This window comes from Cherax quadricarinatus, unplaced genomic scaffold (assembly GCF_038502225.1).
Source record: "Cherax quadricarinatus isolate ZL_2023a unplaced genomic scaffold, ASM3850222v1 Contig152, whole genome shotgun sequence".
In the NCBI taxonomy this organism is placed as follows: Eukaryota; Metazoa; Arthropoda; class Malacostraca; order Decapoda; family Parastacidae; genus Cherax; species Cherax quadricarinatus.
In genome coordinates this window covers 79513-102145 of record NW_027195178.1, presented here as the reverse complement: position 1 = coordinate 102145, position 22633 = coordinate 79513, and the positions used below count along the sequence as shown (strand labels likewise).

Here is a 22633-nt window from a genome sequence, read left to right as displayed (position 1 = left end):
CTGAGTGAGGTGTCACCTGTCCTGATTGAGGTTTCACCTGTCCTGAGTGAGGTGTCACCTGCACTGAGGGAGGTGTCACCTGCACTGAGGGAGGTGTCATCTGCACTGAGTGAGGTGTTACCTGCCCTGAGTAAGGTGTCACCTGCCCTGAGTGAGTTGTCACCTGTCCTGAGTGAGGTGTCACCTGCCCTGAGTGAGGTGTCACCTGCTCTGAGTGTCGTGCCATCTGCCCTGAGTGAGATGTCACCTGCCTTGAGCGAGGTGTACCCTGCCCTGAGTATGGTGTCATCTGCCCTGAGTGAAGTGTGACCTGTCCTGAGTGAAATGTCACCTCAACTTAGTGTTGTGTCATCTGCCCTGAGCGAGGTGTCAACTGTCTTGAGGTGTTACGAGCACTGAGTGAGGTGTCACCTGCCCTGAGTGTGGTGTCACCTGCCCTGAGTGTGGTGTCACCTGCCCTGAGTGAGTTGTCCCCTGCCCTGAGTGTGGTGTCACCTGCCCTGAGTGAGGTGTCATCTGCCCTGAGAGTGGTGTCACCTGCACTGAGTGAGGTGTCATCTGCCCTGAGGAGTTATCTGCCCTGAGTCAGGTGTCACCTGCCCTGAGTGAGGTGTCACCTGCCCTGAGTGTGGTGTCACCTGCCCTGAGTGAGGTGTCATCTGCCCTGAGTGTGGTGTCACCTGCCCTGAGTGAGGTGTCACCTGCCCTGAGTGTGGTGTCACCTGCCCTGAGTGAGGTGTCACCTGCCCTGAGGTGTCACCTGCCCTGAGTGAGTTGTCCCCTGCCCTGAGTGTGGTGTCACCTGCCCTGAGTGAGGTGTCATCTGCCCTGAGCGAAGTGTCACCTGCACTGAGTGAGGTGTCATCTGCCCTGAGGCGTTATCTGCCCTGAGTAAGGTGTCACCTGCCCTGAGTGAGGTGTCACCTGCCCTGAGTGTGGTGTCACCTGCCCTGAGTGAGGTGTCATCTGCCCTGAGTGTGGTGTCACCTGCCCTGAGTAAGGTGTCACCTGCCCTGAATGTGGTGTCACCTGCCCTGAGTGAGGTGTCACCTGCCCTGAGTGAGGTGTCACCTGCCCTGAGTGTGGTGTCACCTGCCCTGAGTGTGGTGTCACCTGCCCTGAGTGAGGTGTCACCTGCCCTGAGTGAGGTGTCACCTGCCCTGAATAAGGTGTCACCTGCCCTGAGTGAGGTGTCACCTGCCCTGAGTAAGGTGTCACCTGCCCTGAGTAAGGTGTCACCTGCCCTGAGTGTGGTGTCACCTGCCCTGAGTGAGGTGTCATCTGCCCTGAGTGTGGTGTCACCTGCCCTGAGTGAGGTGTCACCTGCCCTGAGTGTGGTGTCACCTGCCCTGAGTGAGGTGTCACCTGCCCTGAGTGAGGTGTCACCTGCCCTGAGTGTGGTGTCACCTGCCCTGAGTGAGGTGTCACCAGCCCGGAGTGAGGTGTCACCTGCCCTGAGTGAGGTGTCACCTGCCCTGAGTAAGGTGTCACCTGCCCTGAGTGAGGTGTCACCTGCCCTGAGTAAGGTGTCACCTGCCCTGAGTTAGGTGTCACCTGCCCTGAGTGAAGTGTCACCTGCCCTGAGTGAGGTGTCACCTGCCCTGAGTAAGGTGTCACCTGCCCTGAGTGTGGTGTCACCTGCCCTGAGTAAGGTGTCACCTGCCCTGAGTGAGGTGTCACCTGCCCTGAGTGAGGTGTCACCTGCCCTGAGTGAGGTGTCACCTGCCCTGAGTGTGGTGTCACCTGCCCTGAGTGTGGTGTCACCTGCCCTGAGTGAGGTGTCACCTGCCCTGAGTGAGGTGTCACCTGCCCTGAGTGAGGTGTCACCTGCCCTGAGTGAGGTGTCACCTGCCCTGAGTAAGGTGTCACCTACCCTGGTGTGGTGTCACCTGCCCTGAGTGAGGTGTCACCTGCCCTGAGTGTGGTGTCACCTGCCCTGAGTGTGGTGTCACCTGCCCTGAGTGAGGTGTCACCTGCCCTGAGTGAGGTGTCACCTGCCCTGAGTGTGGTGTCACCTGCCCTGAGTGAGGTGTCACCTGCCCTGAGTGTGGTGTCACCTGCCCTGAGTGAGGTGTCACCTGCCCTGAGTGTGGTGTCACCTGCCCTGAGTAAGGTGTCACCTGCCCTGAGTAAGGTGTCACCTGCCCTGAGTGAGGTGTCACCTGCCCTGAGTGTGGTGTCACCTGCCCTGAGGTGTCACCTGCCCTGAGTGTGGTGTCACCTGCCCTGAGTGAGGTGTCACCTGCCCTGAGTGTGGTGTCACCTGCCCTGAGTAAGGTGTCACCTGCCCTGAGTAAGGTGTCACCTGCCCTGAGTGAGGTGTCACCTGCCCTGAGTGTGGTGTCACCTGCCCTGAGGTGTCACCTGCCCTGAGTGTGGTGTCACCTGCCCTGAGTGAGGTGTCACCTGCCCTGAGGTGTCACCTGCCCTGAGGTGTCACCTGCCCTGAGTGAGGTGTCACCTGCCCTGAGTGTGGTGTCACCTGCCCTGAGTAAGGTGTCACCTGCCCTGAGTAAGGTGTCACCTGCCCTGAGTGAGGTGTCACCTGCCCTGAGTGTGGTGTCACCTGCCCTGAGTAAGGTGTCACCTGCCCTGAGTAAGGTGTCACCTGCCCTGAGTAAGGTGTCACCTGCCCTGAGTGTGGTGTCACCTGCCTATTTTAAAATGGAATTTTTACATATTGCAATTTCTTCCAAAAACCACACACCCAGATACACACATTATATATGTATAAATGTGTACTCACCTATTTGTGGTTGCAGGCGTTGGGTGATAGCTCCTGGCCCCACCTCTTCCATGATCGCTATTAGGTCCTTTGTCTCCCTGCTCCATGAGGTTTATCATACCTCGTCTTAAAACTATGTATGGTTCCTCCCTTCACTACGTCATTTGCAAGACTATTCCACTTCCTGACAACTCTTTGACTAAATAAATACTTCCTAACATTTCACTGACTCTTCTGAGTCTTCAGCATCCAATTGTGACCCCTTGTTTGTGTCCCCTCTCTGGAACATCCTGTCTCTGTTCACCTTGTCAATTCCTCGCGCAGTATTTTGTATGCCATTATCATGTCTCCCCTAACCGTCCTGTCCTCCAGTGTCGTCAGGCCAACTTCCCTTGACCTTTCTTCGTAGGACATTCCCCTTAGCTGTGGAACTAGTCTCGCTGCAAAACTTTGCACTTTCTCTGATTTCTTGACGTACTTGACCAGGTGTGCGTTCCAGACTGGTGCTGCATGCTCCAGTATGGGCCTGACGTACACGGTGTACAGAGTCTTGAACGATTCCTTACTGAGGTATTGGAATGTTATTCTCAGGTTTGCCAGGCGCCCATAAGCTGCAGCAGTTATCTAGTTGATGCGCGCTTCAGGATGTGTTCGGTATTATATTCACCACAAGATCCTTTTCCTTCAGTGAGGTTTGCAGTTTTTGGTCACCTAGCCTATACTCTATCTGCGGTTTTCTTTGCTCTTTCCCGATCTTCATGACTACATCTGGCTGGGTTAAATTCGAGGAGCCAGTTGCTGGACCATGCCTCCAGCATGTCCAAGTCTCTTTCTAGTCCTGCCTGATTCTCATCCGATTTAATTCTCCTCATTAACTTCACATCTGCAAAAAGGGACACTTCTGAATCTATCCCTTCCTTCATGTGTGTGTGGTGTGTGTGTGTGTGTGTGTGTGTGTGTGTGTGTGTGTGTGTGTGTGTGTGTGTGTGTAAAAACAGAGAGAATGATGGACAGGCTCTCGAACAGTGGTTTATTAGTGTTTCAGCCCAGCGGTGTCCCATAATACTACAAAAAATTACAATACGATGATTTTACTGTAAGTACATCTGTTCGATGGTTGCAACAGGTGCCACAACTACGGCGCTACTGTAACAATAATGTGAGAAATTATATGGTGAATTTCGCAGGTACAATCCTGAATTAACATTTCACACACAACTGGGGAGAACTCTGGCACATCTAAAATATATTGTAACTCGGAGGCACGTGGGACTATAGCAACAGTGGGTCACATTACTATCTTTCGATGCCCACCTTCTCAGCTCCCTAAACATATTGTTCTTGAAATTACTAAACAAATATTCCAAGCCAGTAACACTGGCGGTATTAAATTTGGTTGTGGACTGTATATATTCAGAAGTATCAATTACTTGTCCTAAGCAATTTGAGTAATTATATTATATTATATATATATATATATATATATATATATATATATATATATATATATATAATGTATATATAGGGAAGTACCACCTCTATAGCTGGAATGGGGACCCTCATCCTCAGAGAAGACAATAAACGTACCTCAGGGAAAACTCAAGGCTCTCCCCGGAGCTGTTTGAATATTTTCTTCTACCACCCCTATATATTTTATATTCTATGTGAACATTTATTAATAAACAGAATACATTTACAGAAAAAAACATAAACATGAATACAATGGCACAATGTATGAAAGATCATGAATTTCCTCCAGCTCCTCCGAGGCTGAACGCGAGCCAAGTATGCAGCAAGCATTTCCCCTCTAGATGGCTACGCTGAGGCGCTGGAACATGAAAGTGGCTGCCCTTGGGTGCCTGGTGGTGTCGATGAGTCTGGATCCCAATTCTTTAAGGAAACGTGTGGTAATTTTTCCCCATGATCCCAAGGTCTCCGATCCCACTGGGACAAATTGATACTGTTGGCTAATGTCCCTGTACTTGCTGATCTTGTACTCCTCCCTGTGGTCAGCAGCTCCTCCCTGTCGCCCCACACTGTGATGGATATAGGTGTCAGCCAGTGTGGACACACAGGTCCCATGCTAAGAGCTTGCCATTCTTCCAAGGATAGATGATCCCGTCGGGGCGGTTTGCTGGGTTGTGGGTACTGTTGGCTGCTAGTGATCGGGGCTCCCTCTCGGCTGGGCATCCAGCTGTAGTAAGGGTTCTCTTAATGATGTCGGTGACCTCATTGTGTCTTGCATGCCAGCCCTTGGTTTTGGAACAGTTAAGACCATGTAGATCGTATTGGTCTGCTTGCGCTTCACCGCAAATACACGTATATTCTGTGTGAATTGGGGCAGCAAGGCGCAGAGCCACTGCAATACGGAGGGTCTTAGGGTCGAGTCGCATTCCCATTGCCGATATGGGAACTGTTTGGAGGAAGTCCCCGGAGTGAGGTGCGCTCACAGCCTGGAGACAGGCAATCTGCCTATCTGATGTTGCAGCCCTGAGCATATTGGCAAGCGCCTTTTCAGCAATCGGGCCATCCCAGCTTGACTGTGAGCCAGTGCTGCACTAGGGTTTGGTGCTGGAGCAGCAAGAGTCTCCCATTCAGTGATGGCACTGGCATAGCTAAGGTCTTCTATTCCTGCTGAGTCACTGAGGGTATCAGGAAGAATTTGTCTTATCAACTCATTTGATGCTATGGAAGAGGATAGGAAAGCTGGTAGAGCAATCTGGGAGGATCTGCATACTCTTAGCCCTCCAAGCCTGACCGGAAGTGAGGCTTGCAACCACTGTCCATCTTCAAGGGAAAGATTCAATACACTCTCTAGCATGGTCTTCAGGAGAGTCATATTCCTTGAGTTTTGGACAGCTGAAGGCTGGGGAGCATCTCAGAAAGTAGGTAAGTTTTGGGATTGACAGGCACCTGGTGAGTAGGTAGAAGGCATCGTGTGTGTCAATGTCTTTCATCCTGCTTTCCATCATCCGGAGGTCTGAGACTTTTTTTTTTCTAGGATCAGATCGATGGCATTGGACCCAAGAGGAGCACCAAGAAGAGTGCTATTGGCTGGATCAATGGCTCGTGCTCTTGGCAAAACGGCGAAGATATCCTGGATCATCTGTTGATTGGTAGGAACTATTTCACATTTGGTGGGGTTTAAAGAAAGGCCCAGGCTTTCTCCCATGTCTTTAATTTTACTGATGTCCTCTAGGAGAGATTCTGTTGTGCCAGCTAGGGTACCATCGTCCAGGAACTAGATATTGAGCTCACTGGAGAGTGCTTCTGTGACTTCCTTGATGACCAAACAAAATAGAAAGGGGGCGAGAGGGTCCCCCTGTTGCACGCCCTCACATGAGTCCATTTCATGGTCCCCAAACAATAGTTTGGAAGTCACACTATAACACGATTCTATGAAGGGATAAAGGGAAGGGAAGTTTCTATGAACTGCTTGGGGAGCAGCATCCCTGCTGGCTGAGTTGAAAGCGTTGGCAAAGTCCAATTTGACCAAGGCTTTTTCTTCGGACATGTTTTTGATATATACTCGTGCTGCGTGGGCAGCTGCTTCACAGCCCTGTTGAACGCTGAAACCGAGCTGAGTTGGTTTCAGCATTGCAGCAGCCTCTTGACTCGCCCTTCTTACTTGGCGACTAGGAGTCGAAGGGTGTTACCCACTGCAATGGGCCTAATTCCACCATCCTTTTTCCGGAGGGCACACAATGAGGCACCAAAGAAAAGGGGTCTGATGGCCTCTGGGACACTGCCACCTGGGCACAGGTTGGAAAATTTGGTGAGTTCAGACAGCAGCCTCTCTGAAAGCTCACCAAGTGCTGGATTGAGTATTTGTTTTAAGTGTTGAGGCCTTAAACTGGTGAAATCTCCTGCTGAGCCCTGTGGAAATGACATAGCAGCTTTATACACATCTGCATCCTGTACGGTTAGATGTTCTTCGCCTGCTGCAATGTCAGGGAGGTCAATGTTGGTACTAGGAGCCCTGGGTGGATGTTTGTCCTTCAGAGCTTCCGCCGTGCTTGCGTCCTTGGGAGCGATGGTATACTCGCTGGTTATAAGCCCAATGAGCCAATGAGCTCCAATAGTGTTACCCTCTTCTATTTTTTTGCTAATTTGGGCTCTGATTTTTGAGGCGTCGGGTGTCCTGTTGTTGGCATTTGCCTGGCGGGTGTTTGTCGCCCTAGGGGGGAGACGGACGAGGTTGTCATCCCTTGGGAATGCATTTATTGCCCTAATAACATGTGTTGCTAGTGACTTGTCCCTCCTTGGTGGGACAGCCAAACAGGCATTGCCAAAAAGCAGCAAGTTGTGCCAGGATCTGTTGTTTGAAGGAGCATCGTTGACTTTCTTCAGAAGGTCATTGAATTTGCTAGCAGCTTGAGGGCGAGCTGCTTTGGGGTTGTGTGTCAGAATCCTGGTGGATGTTAATTTGATTGCAGATTTGAGGTCCTCTGTAGAGGTGAAGTCACGGTAGCTGTCAGCCCTGTCTGCTGGGGGAGGCTGTTGGTTGTTCTCATTTGGAGCTCTCCTGGAGCCTAGACATCCATTGTGTGCACGGATGTTGCCAGTTGTGGGATTGAGTGCACATTCCCTGTAGCACACCTGGCAGATGCCTCGTGAACGACAGCTTTACTCTGTCGTGAAGATTCCTGGGAACCCGGGACTACTTGTGACATTGCTGATTTTGTGGGGGTGGGAGGGCGCCAGCTGTGGGGTGACAGGTGAAGGACAGCATGGATGTATGGGGGATGAGGGTGGGGGAGTAGCGAGCGGCGGAACTTGTAATTGGTGGGGCACTAAACGGCAACACCCTTGGTCAGGAAGTGAGTGGTCCTAAGCTGGGATGAGGGGAGGGGATCCGGGATGGGGGGGGGAGGGAGTGGCCCTGTGTTTTCGCTCAAGATGCACAGCACTGACTAACGTTTGCTAATTGTTATACACTTATTGTTGCATTCAGAAAAAAACCCGCGCCATTTGGCACACTAATCACCATGCTCACACTATTAACCGAGGTGTTTGTTCTTCTGTTCACCATCCAATGACCATGTCGTGGGCAGCCACTTCCTCCCCCAACCCACGACCCCGGCCGGTCACAGATGTAAACAAAACCTCCTCCACACCTCCACTGGCAGGATCCCCTCACCACTGATATATATATATATATATATATATATATATATATATATATAAATATATATATATATATATATATATAAGCCTCGCCACAGCCCGATGCCCAGCTCAACGGGAACCCCAAGTGCAGAGGTCTGACGGAAGTCAAAAGCGTCCTGATGGAGCCACTATGCTACCTTGGAAGGATGGAAAGCGGATTGCCTGGGACTACACATGTGCCGCCACATTGGCAGACACCTACTTGCCATACTCCGTAGTGGAAGGGGGTGGAGCTGCCAGTCACAGGGAGACCCAGAAGATCCGCAAATATGAAGACCTTCCCCCTTGCTATAACTTCATCCCATTAGGGTCGGAGACCCTTGGAGCATGGGGCAAGTGTGCTCTAAAGTTCCTAATAGAGCTGGGTGAAAAGCTCATCATAGAAACAAAGGACCACAGGGCGACCAGCTTCCTCTTTCAGAGACTCAGTGTTGCGATCCAGAGAGGAAATGCCTGCAGCATTCTGGGCACGCGGCCCACCGCCGGGGAGCTGGACAAAGTATTCGAGATGTAGCTCTGAGTTACCTATGTTGTTTTACTTTCTATCGTATTTTTGTGAATGTTTTGTCAATGTATTTTGTCTTTAAATAAAATATATATAAAATATAGGGAGTGGAAGGAGAAAATTCTCAAACAGCTTCAGGGAGAACCTTGAGTTTTCCCTGAAGCAAGTTTATTCTTTTCTCTGAGGATGAGGGTCCCCATAACAGTTCTAGAGGTGGTACCTCCTTATTTATATATATATATATATATATATATATATATATATATATATATATATATATATATATATATATATATATATATATATATATATATAGAAAGATAGATAAATTACATAATTAGAAAAAAATATCGGTAGGCAACTAATACTGGCCAGTAAATAGTTACATTACGTGTAGTGAGATTTAACTCACACTGGGCGGAGTACATTACATGTATACTGATACATACTTATGGTGGGCAATATAGATTCTATTGCAACAGCTCACGTTTTCACCTTCTATCTGAACCCTTCAAGATACACACTAAATCCACTTATTATATAGGACAATATATTTGCCGATACTATTTCTATCGCCTTAGATTAAATGAGATAAATTTTCCACAAATTCCCGGCTCATCCTGCATTACTCCGCCGTTTTCGTTGGTCTCTCAAACGTTCTGTCCGCCAATACATCTTTACAATTAACTTAATAACACTTCAAGGTGTGTACTACACTTTCATTATTGCAATATTAATTTCTTCTAAATTACAATAAATTTCACTTATTCAACTCCTTACAGAATATAAGGAAATAATAGAGAATGTTAGTTTTCATGTCACAGGACATCTTTTAAAAGTTACTTAAGATATAGAATTTCGGATAAACATTATTATCCTCATCATTTCTTACAGGAAAACTATAAAAAAAATTCCATAAGTAAATACATGATTAATATTAAGTCACAGTTTGCGTTTGGTTTACAATCATTTTCTTTGTTTACAACTTTACAGTTTGTGTCATCAAATACGTACAAGATTAGTTTTCGTCACTGGTTTTCTCGTCATTGGTTTTCTCATTTTACTATAACCACAGACATTTTAAACAGTAGATTGTTCTTTAACTTAATATAAATAAGTCTGTGATCAAGAAGGGAAAACATGATGATGATTGTGGTGAGGGCGTACAGAGGAAAGCAAAGGTGGAAATATGAGTGAAAAAGAAAGAACAGTTCCCACTTCCGATAAAACTCATGTGATTAGAAGAAAGAAAAGAGGTCAATATTAGTACAGTTATTTAGATCTAGGGTTTACTTGTTGTGGTGAAGTTAATCTTACGCCAGAATGTTATTTGTGGTGATAAACTTGCCAGTGAAGCCAGGGTAGCCAGCAATTTAAAGAGACATGTCACTCCGAAACCTGGTCATCTTATTAACAAGCCTCGATCATACTTTGAGATTTTTAAATGAGCGAAGCTAACTGAACGTATTTTCTAAAAGAGTCAGTTTCTAATGAAGTTCAAGTGACCAGGAACATAGTAGCAGAAAATATGAAGCCTCATACAAAAGCAGAAACATTTATTCTCCTTCTTGAAGTGCTAGAGTAAAAACCATGTTTGGCAGTGAAACAAAATGAAGTTCAAAAGATGCCATTCTCAGATAATATCATTAACAGACGGATACACGATATGTCAGCAGACATAGAAGAAACTGTGTGCGCCTCTGAAAAGGAAAGTGAATTTTTTGCAATCCAAGTAGATGAATCTACAGATACTGGAGGGAAGGTTCAACTATTAACATTCCTTCACTACATTAGTAATACTAAACTAGTAAACCAGTTTTGTTTTTTGTAAGGAACTTGAAGACACAACAGGCCAAGATATATTCACTACATTAAGTACTTGGAAGGTGTTGGTTTGTCCTAGAAATCCTGTATAGGAGCTTTTACAGGCGCTGCTCCGTCAATGGTTGGTTATGAAGCAGGTAGTGGAAAAGTGGCATCTAAATTTGCCAAAGTTCTGTCCATTAAAAATTATCCAGTTTCTCAGTATAAATAGTCTCTGCAAAGATTGTTAGGAATAATAGGATTTTATAGGAAATTCTGCAGATGCTGTAGCCCTCGTAACCTCTCTTACCAGTCATAAAACTCAGTTTTGTTGGACCTCTGGTTGTCAAGAGGCTTTTAATCGAGTTAAACGTCTATTATACGCTGCTTCCATACTTTTGTACCCCGAGTTTTCGAAATCATTTGTATTACAGGTTGATGCATGCGAATCGGGAGTAGGGGCAGTGTTACTCAAAGCATCTGGTGAGGAATGTCAGCAGCCCATGACATTATTCAGCCAAATACGAGGCCTATCAGCATGCCTAATCTACCATAGAGAAGGAAGCCCTGGCCCTGGTACTTGAGCTGGATCATTTCGACCTGTTCTTCTCCAGCACATCACATGTGGTCACCGTCTTCAGTGACCACAATAGTCTGACCTACCTTAGCTTCATGAGGAACAAGAACACTCGCTTCATGCATTGTGCATAACATTACTACGGTGCAACCTCGCCATATGTCACATCACCGGCAAAGAAAACGTACTGGCAGACTCTCCAAAGCTTAATTTGTAAGTACGTGTTAGGGGAAATGGGTAGTAAGCCTTTTATTTTCCTTATGGTCATAAAATAAAATCTGAGTGAATCTGGTCATAAGTTTTTTTTAGTGAGGCGGACACTAACGTTCGCAGTTGTCTTCAACCTATGCTAGCCCTATTGTCTGCTGTCTTACTCGAAGGTTGTGCCCGACGTGAAAGTTCGCTTGGGTTGAACACTACCTAGTGAGTTAGATGGCTGAGAGGACAGGCAGTTCCATTAGTAATTCGTGTCATGCTGGCACACTTCCCATGGAGGGATGCCTAGTCCTGGCTATTAGAGCCTTTTTTGTGGTAAGGGTGGGTTATGTTAAGAGTATATATTACATCTTATTTGGCGAGCCCTCCCGACCAGCGAACCAGGTGCTAAGGGTATAAATGAGTAGGGGCCCCCTCATAATGCTAATATCTTGGTTCAACCAGCCAATCACAAGGAAGCCAGCCAAAGTTGTGAAGCGACGTGGTACACAGGTGAATCAACATTGGCAGACTTACCTCCAAGTCTGGTCGCAATGGTTTTCACCTTGTCTCTTGCTTGCATTTGCCATAATGGATATACTCTCTCTCTCTCCCTCCCTCTCCCTCTCTCACTCCCTCTCCCTTCCTCTCTCTCTCCTTCTCTCTCCCTCCCTCTCCCGCTCTCCCTCCTCCTCCCTCTCCCTCCCTCCCTTTCTCTCTCTCCCTATTCTATATATATATATATATATATATATATATATATATATATATATATATATATATATATATATATATATATAAGTATTTACTCTGTTGCCTTTTTGCTCGTTCCTACCTTAGTTATCATGCTACAGGCCACTAACTACTTTTGTGTTCGTAATAGAGATGTAGATAGGAAGAACAATCTACAATAAACTGAAGGTTGAACTAGATGAAATTTTAATAATGGCGAATAACATTCGAGGTAAGTGACTTAAATCAGAGTTTGGCAAACCATGTGAAGAAGTTGGGGCAAAGCATGTGAATCTTCGGCACACGAAAGCAAGATGGCTATCCAGACGCAAAGTTTTGCCACGAGTGTGTCAGCTCAAGGATGAGTCACTAACTTTTTTATTCTTGAGGAGTAAGAAGAATTTTGTGTGTTGTTTAAGATGACACTTGGTGTACAAAATTATCTACTTTTTGGATATATTTCAAAATTAAAACTAAGTAAATTCCAACATTCACGACAACACTGAAAATATCTTATCTTCCACTGACAAAATTAATGCTCTGAGAAATAAATTAAGAATTTGAACTGTGAAAGTGAAGGAAGACAACATGTTCCCACATGTTGCTGCAACAAAGAATTAAGAGATCATGCCACTGAATTTTAAGTATCTTTAAGAACTTTCATAAAAAATCAGTGCTGTTTCCCAAACTTATGTAGGCTGACTGGTTGAGAAACACATTTATTGCATCAGTATCAAGCTCGTCGAAGCTCAGTCTCACACAAGACGAAATAATTAATATACGTAATGGTGGCAGTCTGAAATTAAAGCATAAACAAATGTCTCTGGAAGAATTTTGGATAGAGATTAGGAGTAAATATTCTGAAGTTGCGAAAGTTCTGGTAATTCTCTTGCAATTTTCCACATCTTACCTGTGTGAGTTGGGATTTTTTGGAGCTCACAAACAAAAAACTAACAAGAGGGAAAGACTACAGATCTGTTGAGGAAGAAATGAAATTATATCTGTCCGATATTCCAGTTAATATTAAGAAGTTCTGCCCATCACACCAAGCCCAAATATCTCACTAAAAACAGTTACTGAAGACAAGTTAGTTCCTGGATGTTTCGGCTATTTTAGTGCGATCTATAATGCTTATTATCTCCCACACAAACAAGCTTAGATATTTTGTATTTCGTATGTGTGTTTTATGCGCCTGTATATTTTTTCATCATCATCATTATTATTAAGACTTACTGCTGGGGTAGCATTGAAAATTGGGTTGGGAAAATATTCTGTTAGTGGGATGGATTGTGAAGGACCTGCCTAGTATGGACCAACAGGCCTACTGCAGTGTTCCTACTTCCTTATGTTCTAAGTACTCTTGGGAAACCCTTCTCATGAACAGTTGACTATGGGTGTCACAGAATAAGACTTCAGAACGCCATCATTATAAAAAAGGTTGAAAACTAATTAAGTTTCACAGATGATCGCTTATGATTCAACCAAGACACCTAAGTTTTTTTTTTTTGTGGGTGGGGGGGGAGTAAAATCTCATTATCATGACCACTGTCACCTCTGAAGTCACCTGGAGTGACCTGGCAGTAGGCCTACCGTAGACGTGGAGGGGGGCAGCGTGGAGGACGGAGGCGGCAGTGTTGGAGGCAGTGCAGGAGTAACTTCCTCCATCCTCAACTCTCACTCCTGAGATGTTCACATGACTGATCACGTGACCGTGCATGTTGACGTATTGACCCACCACCAGCCTGTGAGGGAGAGAGTGAGGGAGGTTAGTTATCCACCACCAGCCTGTGAGGGAGAGAGTGAGGGAGGATAGTGATCCACCACCAGCCTGTGAGGGAGGTTAGTGATCCACCACCAGCCTGTGAGGGAGAGAGTGAGGGAAGTTAGTGACTCACCACCAGCCTGTGAGGGAGAAAGAGAGGGAGGTTAGCGACCCCAACCACCCCAAGCCTTTAAGGGAGAGATACAGAGGGAGGTTAGTGACCCTCACCACCACCAGCCTGTAAGGGAGAGATACAGAGGGAGGTTAGTGACCCTCACCACCACCAGCCTGTAAGGGAGAGATACAGAGGGAGGTTAGTGACCCCAACCACCAACAGCCAGTGAGGGAGAGAGAGAGAGGGCGGTTAGTGACCCCCACCACCAACAGCCTGTGAGGGAGAGAGAAAGAGAGGGAGGTTAGTAACTCACCGCCAGCCTGTGAGGGAGAGAGAGAGGGAGGTTAGCGACCCCAACCACCCCAAGCCTGTCAGGGAGAGATACAGATGGTGGTTAGTGACCCTCACCACCACAAGCCTGTAAGTTAGAGATACAGAGGGAGGTTAGTGACCCCAACCACCAACAGCCAGTGAGGGAGAGATACAGAGGGAGGTTAGTGACCCCAACCACCAACAGCCTGTGAGGGAGAGATAGAGAGGGAGGTTAGTGACCCCACCACCAGCCTGTGAGGGAGAGATAGAGAGGGAGGTTAGTGACCCCACTACCACCACCAGCCTGTAAGGGAGAGATAGAGAGGGGGAGCTAGTGACCCCAACCACCACCAGCTTGTGAGGGGCAGAGAGAGAGGGAGGATAGTGACCACCACCACCACCAGCCTGTGGTGGTGGTACTATTACCAAAATTACTACTACTCTTACTAGTAGTTCTGCTACTATCCTACCATCCTACTAGTAGTTCTGCTACTATCCTACCATCCTACTAGTAGTTCTGCTATCCTAGCATCCTACTAGTAGTTCTGCTATCCTACCATCCTACTAGTAGTTCTGCTACTATCCTACCATCCTACTAGTAGTTCTGCTATCCTAGCATCCTACTAGTAGTTCTGCTACTATCCTACCATCCTACTAGTAGTTCTGCTATCCTAGCATCCTACTAGTAGTTCTGCTATCCTACCATCCTACTAGTAGTTCTGCTACTATCCTACCATCCTACTAGTAGTTCTGCTACTATCCGACCATCCTACTAGTAGTTCTGCTACTATCCGACCATCCTACTAGTAGTTCTGCTACTATCCTACCATCCTACTAGTAGTTCTGCTACTATCCTACCATCCTACTAGTAGTTCTGCTACTATCCGACCATCCTACTAGTAGTTCTGCTACTATCCTACCATCCTACTAGTAGTTCTGCTACTATCCTACCATCCTACTAGTAGTTCTGCTACTATCCTACCATCCTACTAGTAGTTCTGCTACTATCCTACCATCCTACTAGTAGTTCTGCTATCCTAGCATCCTACTAGTAGTTCTGCTATCCTACCATCCTACTAGTAGTTCTATCCTACCATCCTACTAGTAGTTCTGCTATCCTACTATCCTACTAGTAGTTCTGCTATCCTACCATCCTACTAGTAGTTCTGCTACTATCCAACCATCCTACTAGTAGTTCTACTATCCTACCATCCTACTAGTAGTTCTATCCTACCTTCTAGTCCTACTAGTAGTTCTGCTACTATCCTACCATCCTACTAGTAGTTCTGCTATCCTACCATCCTACTAGTAGTTCTGCTACTATCCAACCATCCTACTAGTAGTTCTGCTATCCTACCATCCTACCATCCTACTAGTAGTTCTGCTATCCTACCATCCTACTAGTAGTTCTGCTACTATCCTACTAGTATCCTACTAGTAGTTCTGCTATCCTACCATCCTACTAGTAGTTCTGCTATCCTACCATCCTTCTAGTAGTTCTGCTATCCTACCATCCTACTAGTAGTTCTGCTATCCTACCATCCTACTAGTAGTTCTACTATCCTACCATCCTACTAGTAGTTCTGCTACTATCCTACTAGTAGTTCTATCCTACTCCTACTAGTAGTTCTGCTACTATCCAAACATCCTACTAGTAGTTCTGCTATCCTACCATCCTACTAGTAGTCTATCCTACTAGTAGTTCTGCTACTATCCTACCATCCTACTAGTAGTTCTATCCTACCATCCTACTAGTACTGCTATCCTACCATCCTACTAGTAGTTCTGCTATCCTACCATCCTACTAGTAGTTCTGCTATCCTACCATCCTACTAGTTCTGCTATCCTACCATCAGTTCTGCTATCCTACAATCCTACTAGTACTGCTATTACCCTACCATCCTACTAGTAGTTCTGCTATCCTACCATCCAAAACCAGACAAATACTCAAACGCACTAGAGAAGGGAAGAAACTTCTGTACTTGTTACCAAGCAACCCTAAACCAGCACACATGTATGGTTTACCCAAGACCCATAAACACAATATTCCTCTCAGACCAATCACGTCAGGAATAGGCAGTGCTCCACACAAACTAGCCGGAGTTCTTGCCAAACATCTTTCCTGCCTTCTGGGGACCATCAGCCCCGCTCATCTTAAACACTCAGGCGACCTTCTCAACCGCATCCGTAACCTCTCCATCCGTAGCAAGAAACTAAGCAGTTTGGATGTGACTTCCCTCTTCACAAAAGTACCTACCAAAAAAGCCATCGAGGTTCTACGACGTAAAGTCAATCAGGACCTTAATCTTCCTTTACCTCCCGGAGATTTTGTTGACTTGATTGAACTCTGTGTTAATTTCAACTGTTTTTCTTTCAATAACAAGCTCTACAAACAAACCTACGACATGGGAATGGGGTCCCCCATAAGTGCCGTCCTAGCCAACTTATACATGGAACACCTAGAGTCCGAACACTTCGCCAACATCATCCCTTCGAGCGTCACTTGGTTACGTTACGTGGACGATGTCCTCGTAATAACTCCAAAACGTTTTGATGTACGGGATCTTCAGGCAAGGCTCAACGCAGTTGAACCGGCGATCCAGTTTACACTAGAAGAAGAGTCCAATGACAAGCTACCTTTCCTCGACGTCCTCATTCACAAAGTGGACAACAACCTAAGATTTAAAGTTTATCGGAAACCCACCAATAAAAATGATCTCACACACTTCTATTCCAGTCAAGATACCAAGACCAAAAGAGGCAAGAGGCATCATCATCGGGTTTTTCCTAAGAGCATACCGAATTTGTAGTCCTGAGTTTCTTGACGAGGAATGTACATACATTCACCAAACATTCACTGAGTTACATTTTCCTTCTTTTTTCATCAAAGACTGCAAGAAAAGAGCTCTTCAGATCATTAATTCTCCACGCATCAACACCACTCCCAACAAAGTTATAATTCTTCCCAACAGCCAGGTTGCACTGAACGTCTCAAAAGTACTTTCACAAGCTAACACCAGAGTCGCCATCGCTTCTAGCACTTCAATAAAGGATCTAACCAGGACAAAATCCAAGCACCACGAACCAGTCAATGCAGGAGTTTACACTATACCCTGTGGAGGCTGTGACAAGATTTACGTAGGTGAAACAGCAAGAAACCTCGACACCCGCCTCAATGAACACATTTACGCATGTAGGAACGATAACTTGAACAACGCCTGTGTACAACACCGAAATTCCACCAATCATCTCATGAAATTCAGAGACGCCCAGTTAGTGATCAAAGAAACTAATTTCCGCAGACGCAAGTGCCTCGAATCAGCACTGATCGCAGTTTCGAATACAATTAAACAAAACAACGGCAGCTTCACCATCTCCGAAGTCTTAGCAAGAATCCTCCTGAAAACAGTAAACCCTGCCATCACATAGTCTCTCCTGTTATACTACACAAAGCACATTACAGAGAGTGAACACTGAAACAAGCTGCATCTTTCCAGTCTATATTTGTCCAACCTATTTTTATGTTACCCAAGTAATAGCTTTTGTATCCTTTTACTCATGTACGAATTAATTGCTCTATCATATTGTATTACTTTTGTCACTACCACCACCACTACTACTACTACTACTACTACTACTACTACCACTAGTGAACATCGTAATGTTACCTCACTAGTATTGCACCTCACTCTGAGCCTTTATATACCCTCTGTGTCCATGTATTGTTTGTAATGGCTTGATAAAGCTCCTGGAGAGCGAAACGTTGCCACAATAAATGTCACATTAGTTGCACTTGTGTCCTTTTACTTTACATATTGTCGGTAATTCTACCAACTTTATTACAATAAATTGGTCATGATGGAACTGATTCACAGATTCTGAAACATGAGTCTATTGCTTTGTTGAAAATTTGTGTGTTATGAATACTTGTTATAGATTACTTGTTAAAAGATCCTTTAATTAAAGGCCTAAAAGTGTGTCTACTTGTTCATCCAGTTGCAGACCTGTTGTGGTATCTTTACTGAAACAATTTGAAATTCCTTTGTCGTATGTGTTACATGGGTTAATTCATCCTGATTTCAGATAATTTGGGTTCAGTAAGAGAATATTTACCAATGACTCAAAATTATCGTTGAAATAAGTTAGGCCTTGCATGAAGAAGGGAGGAAGAGTATTTGCTGCTTTCCAGGACCTGTTCCAGGCATTCGACAAGGTAGATCACTTTATTCTGTGGTATATACTTATTGAGAGAAAAATACCTGCAGGTACTGTATATTTTATTTTGAATCATTTAAAAAAGCAAGACGTAAGATTTGAATGGAACAAAAAAAAAAAGGTGATTTTTAATAATTTTATGAAGGGAATAAGACAAGGGTCACCCTTTCAAAATTACATTTCCATAGAAGTGGGATGTAGGTTCTACATTCTACGAGAAAATATTACTGCACAGTCTTATGATATTATTCTTTTGGATCGACACCATGCCCAGCCCTTCTTGGGCAGGGTAGGTGCCTGAGCCCGAGCTTTTAGCTCATTTGCCCCCTTGGGGCGGGGATGGCAGACCAGAGAGGCCTAGCTTGTGGCTAGGCCTGGGGACAGTTGGTCCCAAAGATGAAGAGGTACTTGTATCTCCTCCCATGGGAGACTTCGGTCTCAGACACTCCCTCAAGAGGGAGCCAAGGCCGGGCCACCACTTGGAAAAGGCCCGGGCCGGGAGAATACCGGAATCTTTAATAATAATAATAATTATTATTCTTTTGGTTGATATAACCGAACCTTTGCAAAAAACTAATTAACTGTTTTGAAGAATGAATTATGTTACAAATTAATAAATAAATGAAAACGCATGGTATTCCGAAAAATTACTAAGAGACGAAATAATTCAGGCAGTATTATTAGCCAGAATGAATTCTTTGAGAAATACAATTATTTAGGTTCTTAAAACATATATGCTTAATACAAAATTTAATTCTGTATCAAGAAAAAATTCAAGGATTAATTTTCTTGCCCAGTTACTTTTATTGTTAGTCTCATTGTTTTATTGTCTTATTATGACTTGCAACTCTGAAATAGTAATAATCTTGTGTGTTAAAGGAAATTTAGCATTTTTAATGTTGTCTTTTCAAATGACATTTTATTTAAACAATACCTGACCTCATTACAAGTTAGGTATTTTTATTAGCTGATTTACAAATAATTCTTCATACTTTAATCTTACTCACTTTAAAGGCGGGATATAATTTTTTCGTGTATTTCACAGCTTTCCAGTGACACATAATATAATTAAAAATTTTAGTGGCGATATATTAATAAAATGAACAATAAGTTGGCTTCAAAATTATGAGCAACTGGAGGTATGTTTACTAATGTGTGTGTGTGTGTGTGTGTGTGTGTGTGTGTGTGTGTGTGTGTGTGTGTGTGTGTGTGTGTGTGTACGCTAGGCTCCACCAATATGTACACTCAACACTGCCCATGTAGTTGAAAATTAATCCAAATTATTTAGTTACCCTCATAACTATCAAAATATTCTGCCAGGGCTGCTCTTATTTATCCCCTGGCACTCACAGGGAGTGATCCGGAACATCCAGCTGGGCGGGGCACTAAAAATACATATAGATGAGTCTCTGGCGTCTGCAGTCAGCTGATCCTCATGGTGTCTTCTGATAATGTTGTATGATGTCCATATCACTTTATACTTTCCTCTTATCAGACATTTCAGTTTTGTCACTGACATCAATATCTTCCACCTTATGAAATTAATTGTATTCAAACCTCTGGCAACACCAACTGCCAGAGACTCTCTCTACTTTGTCTTGTCTTTCTTTTCCAAATACATCATTAATGACTATCACCGCACTACTGCCATCACTGACCACATATTTACACTTCTTTTGTAATTAATCATAAAACTGACTTGTAGTTAATAGCTTTTGTCAACACTGCTGCCTGCAGCACTGACCAGCCACTGCTGACCCTCACTCAGGCTTCACTTGTGCCAACACTGCTGCCTGCAGCACTGACCAGCCACTGCTGACCCTCACTCAGGCTTCACTTGTGCCAACACTGCTGCCTGCAGCACTGACCAGCCACTGCTGACCCTCACTCAGGCTTCACTTGTGCCAACACTGCTGCCTGCACACTGACCAGCCACTGCTGACCCTCACTCAGGCTTCACTTGTGCCAACACTGCTGCCTGCAGCACTGACCAGCCACTGCTGACCCTCACTCAGGCTTCACTTGTGCCAACACTGCTGCCTGCAGCACTGACCAGCCACTGCTCCTCACTCAGGCTTCACTTGTGCCAACACTGCTGCCTGCAGCACTGACCAGCCACTGCTGACCCTCACTCAGGCTTCACTTGTGCCAACACTGCTGCCTGCAGCACTGACCAGCCACTGCTGACCCTCACTCAGGCTTCACTTGTGCCAACACTGCTGCCTGCAGCACTGACCAGCCACTGCTGACCCTCACTCAGGATTCCAGTAAAAATATTCGCACTGCACTAGTATTTTTTTTTTACCTTGTCCTACGTTTCATACTCTGAAAACCTTCTTATACTCTTGTATGTTTACTGACTCTGTCATGAACAATGTTTACTGACTCTGTCATGAACAATGTTTACTGACTCTGTCATGAACAATGTTTACTGACTCTGTCATGAACAATGTTTACTGACTCTGTCATGAACAATGTTTACTGACTCTGTCATGAACAATGTTTACTGACTCTGTCATGTACAATGTTTACTGACTCTGTCATGAACAATGTTTACTGACTCTGTCATGAACAATGTTTACTGACTCTGCCATGAACAATGTTTACTGACTCTGCCATGAACAATGTTTACTGACTCTGTCATGTACAATGTTTACTGACTCTGTCATGTACAATGTTTACTGACTCTGTCATGTACAATGTTTACTGACTCTGTCATGTACAATGTTTACTGACTCTGTCATGAACAATGTTTACTGACTCTGTCATGTACAATGTTTACTGACTCTGTCATGAACAATGACCGCTGACAACATCTTAGGACTGCAGCTACAACATTAAATGCTTGGAGCACTATTTTATGTGTACGGTCTCACGAGCGCGCGCGCGCGCGGGCGCGTGTATGTGTGTACTCACCTAATTGCGGATGCAGGGGTCGAGACTCAGCTCCTGGCCCCGCCTGTTCACTGACCGCTACTGGGTCCTCCCTCTCCCTGATCCATGAACTTTATCATACCTCGTCTTAAAACTATGTATGGTTCCTGCCTCCACTACACCACTTGCTAGACTATTCCACTTCCTAACAACTCTGTGGCTGAAGAAATACATCCTAACATCCCTTTTACTCATCTGAATCTTCAACTTCCAATTGTGACCCCCTTGTTTCTGTGTCCCATCTCTGGAACATCCTGTCTCAGTCTACCTTATCTATTCCATGCAGTATTTTATATGTCGTTATCATGTCTCCCCTGACCCTCCTGTCCTATAGTGTCGTCAGACCGATTTCCCTTAACTTTTCTTCGTAGGACATTTCCCTTAGCTCCGGAGCCAGCCTTGTTGTAAACCTTTTCACTTTCTCTAATTTCTTGACGTGCTTGACCAGGTGTGGGTTCCAAACTGGTGCTGCGTACTCAAGTATGGGCCTGACATACACAGTATATAGAGTCTTAAACGATTCCTTACTGAGGTATCGGTAAGCTATTCTCAGGTTTGCCAGGCGCCCATATACCTCAGCAGTTATCTGATTGATGTGTGCTTCCAGCAACGTGCTCGGTATTATACTCACCCCTAGATCTTTCTCCTTGAGTGAGGTTTGAAGTCTTTGGCTGCCTAGCCTATACTCTGTGTGCGGTCTTCTTTACCCTTCCCCGATCTTCATGACTTTGCATTTGGCGGGGTTAAATTCTAGGAGCCAGTTGCTGGACCAAGCGTCCAGCCTGTCAAGGTCGCTTTGTAGACCTGTCTGATACGCATCTGATTTAATTCTCCTTATTAACTTCACACCCTCTGCAAACAGGGACACTTCTGAGTCTATCCCTTCCGTCATGTCATTCATATATACCAAGAATAGCATTGGTCCCAGGACTGACCCCTGTGGGACCCCGCTCGTCACAGGCGCCCGTTGTGATGCTTCATCACATACCATGACTCATTGTTGCCTCCCTGTCAGGTATTCTCTGATCCATTGCAGTGCCCTTCCTGTTATACGTGCCTGATCCTCTACCTTCTGCACTAATCTCTTGTGAGGAACTAGGTCGAAGGCCTTCTTGCAATCCAAGAAAATGCAATCAACCCACCCCTTCCTATCATGTCTTACTTCAGTTAAATGGTCATAAAACTCTCAGTAGGTTTGTGACACAGGATTTGCCTTCCATGAATCCGTGCTGGCTATCGTTTACAATCTTGTTCCGTTCCAGGTGCTCCACCACTGTCCTCCTGATAATCTTCTCCATGACTCTGCATACTAAACACGTCAGTGACACTGGTCTATAGGTTAGTGCTTCGTTTCTGTCTCCTTTCTTAAAGATGGGAACTACATTTACCGTCTTCCATACCTCAGGTAGTTGCCCAGTTTCAATGGATGTTTTGAAGATTGTGGTTAGTGGCACACACAGTGTCTCTGCTCCCTCTCTAAGGACCCACGGAGAGATGTCCGGTCCCATCGCCTTTGAGGTATCAAGGTCACTTAGGAGCTTCTTCACCTCCTCCTCGGTCGTGTGTATTTCATCCAACACTTGTTGGTA

At 45.2% G+C, this 22633-nt stretch overlaps 1 protein-coding gene across 1 annotated transcript in view; it reads right to left on the bottom strand.

Annotated features, from left to right (window-relative positions):
- The window catches only part of LOC138851235 (cell adhesion molecule Dscam2-like), a gene marked incomplete at its 3' end in the record, with an annotated part of 206258 nt that extends 192813 nt beyond the window's left edge, over nt 1-13445 (bottom strand). Inside the window, exon 1 of the mRNA XM_070080113.1 lies at nt 13297-13445. Within this exon, the coding sequence (XP_069936214.1) occupies nt 13297-13423 (127 nt within the window). The remainder of the gene's footprint in view (nt 1-13296) is intronic.
- Between the last annotated feature and the right edge of the window lie 9188 nt (nt 13446-22633).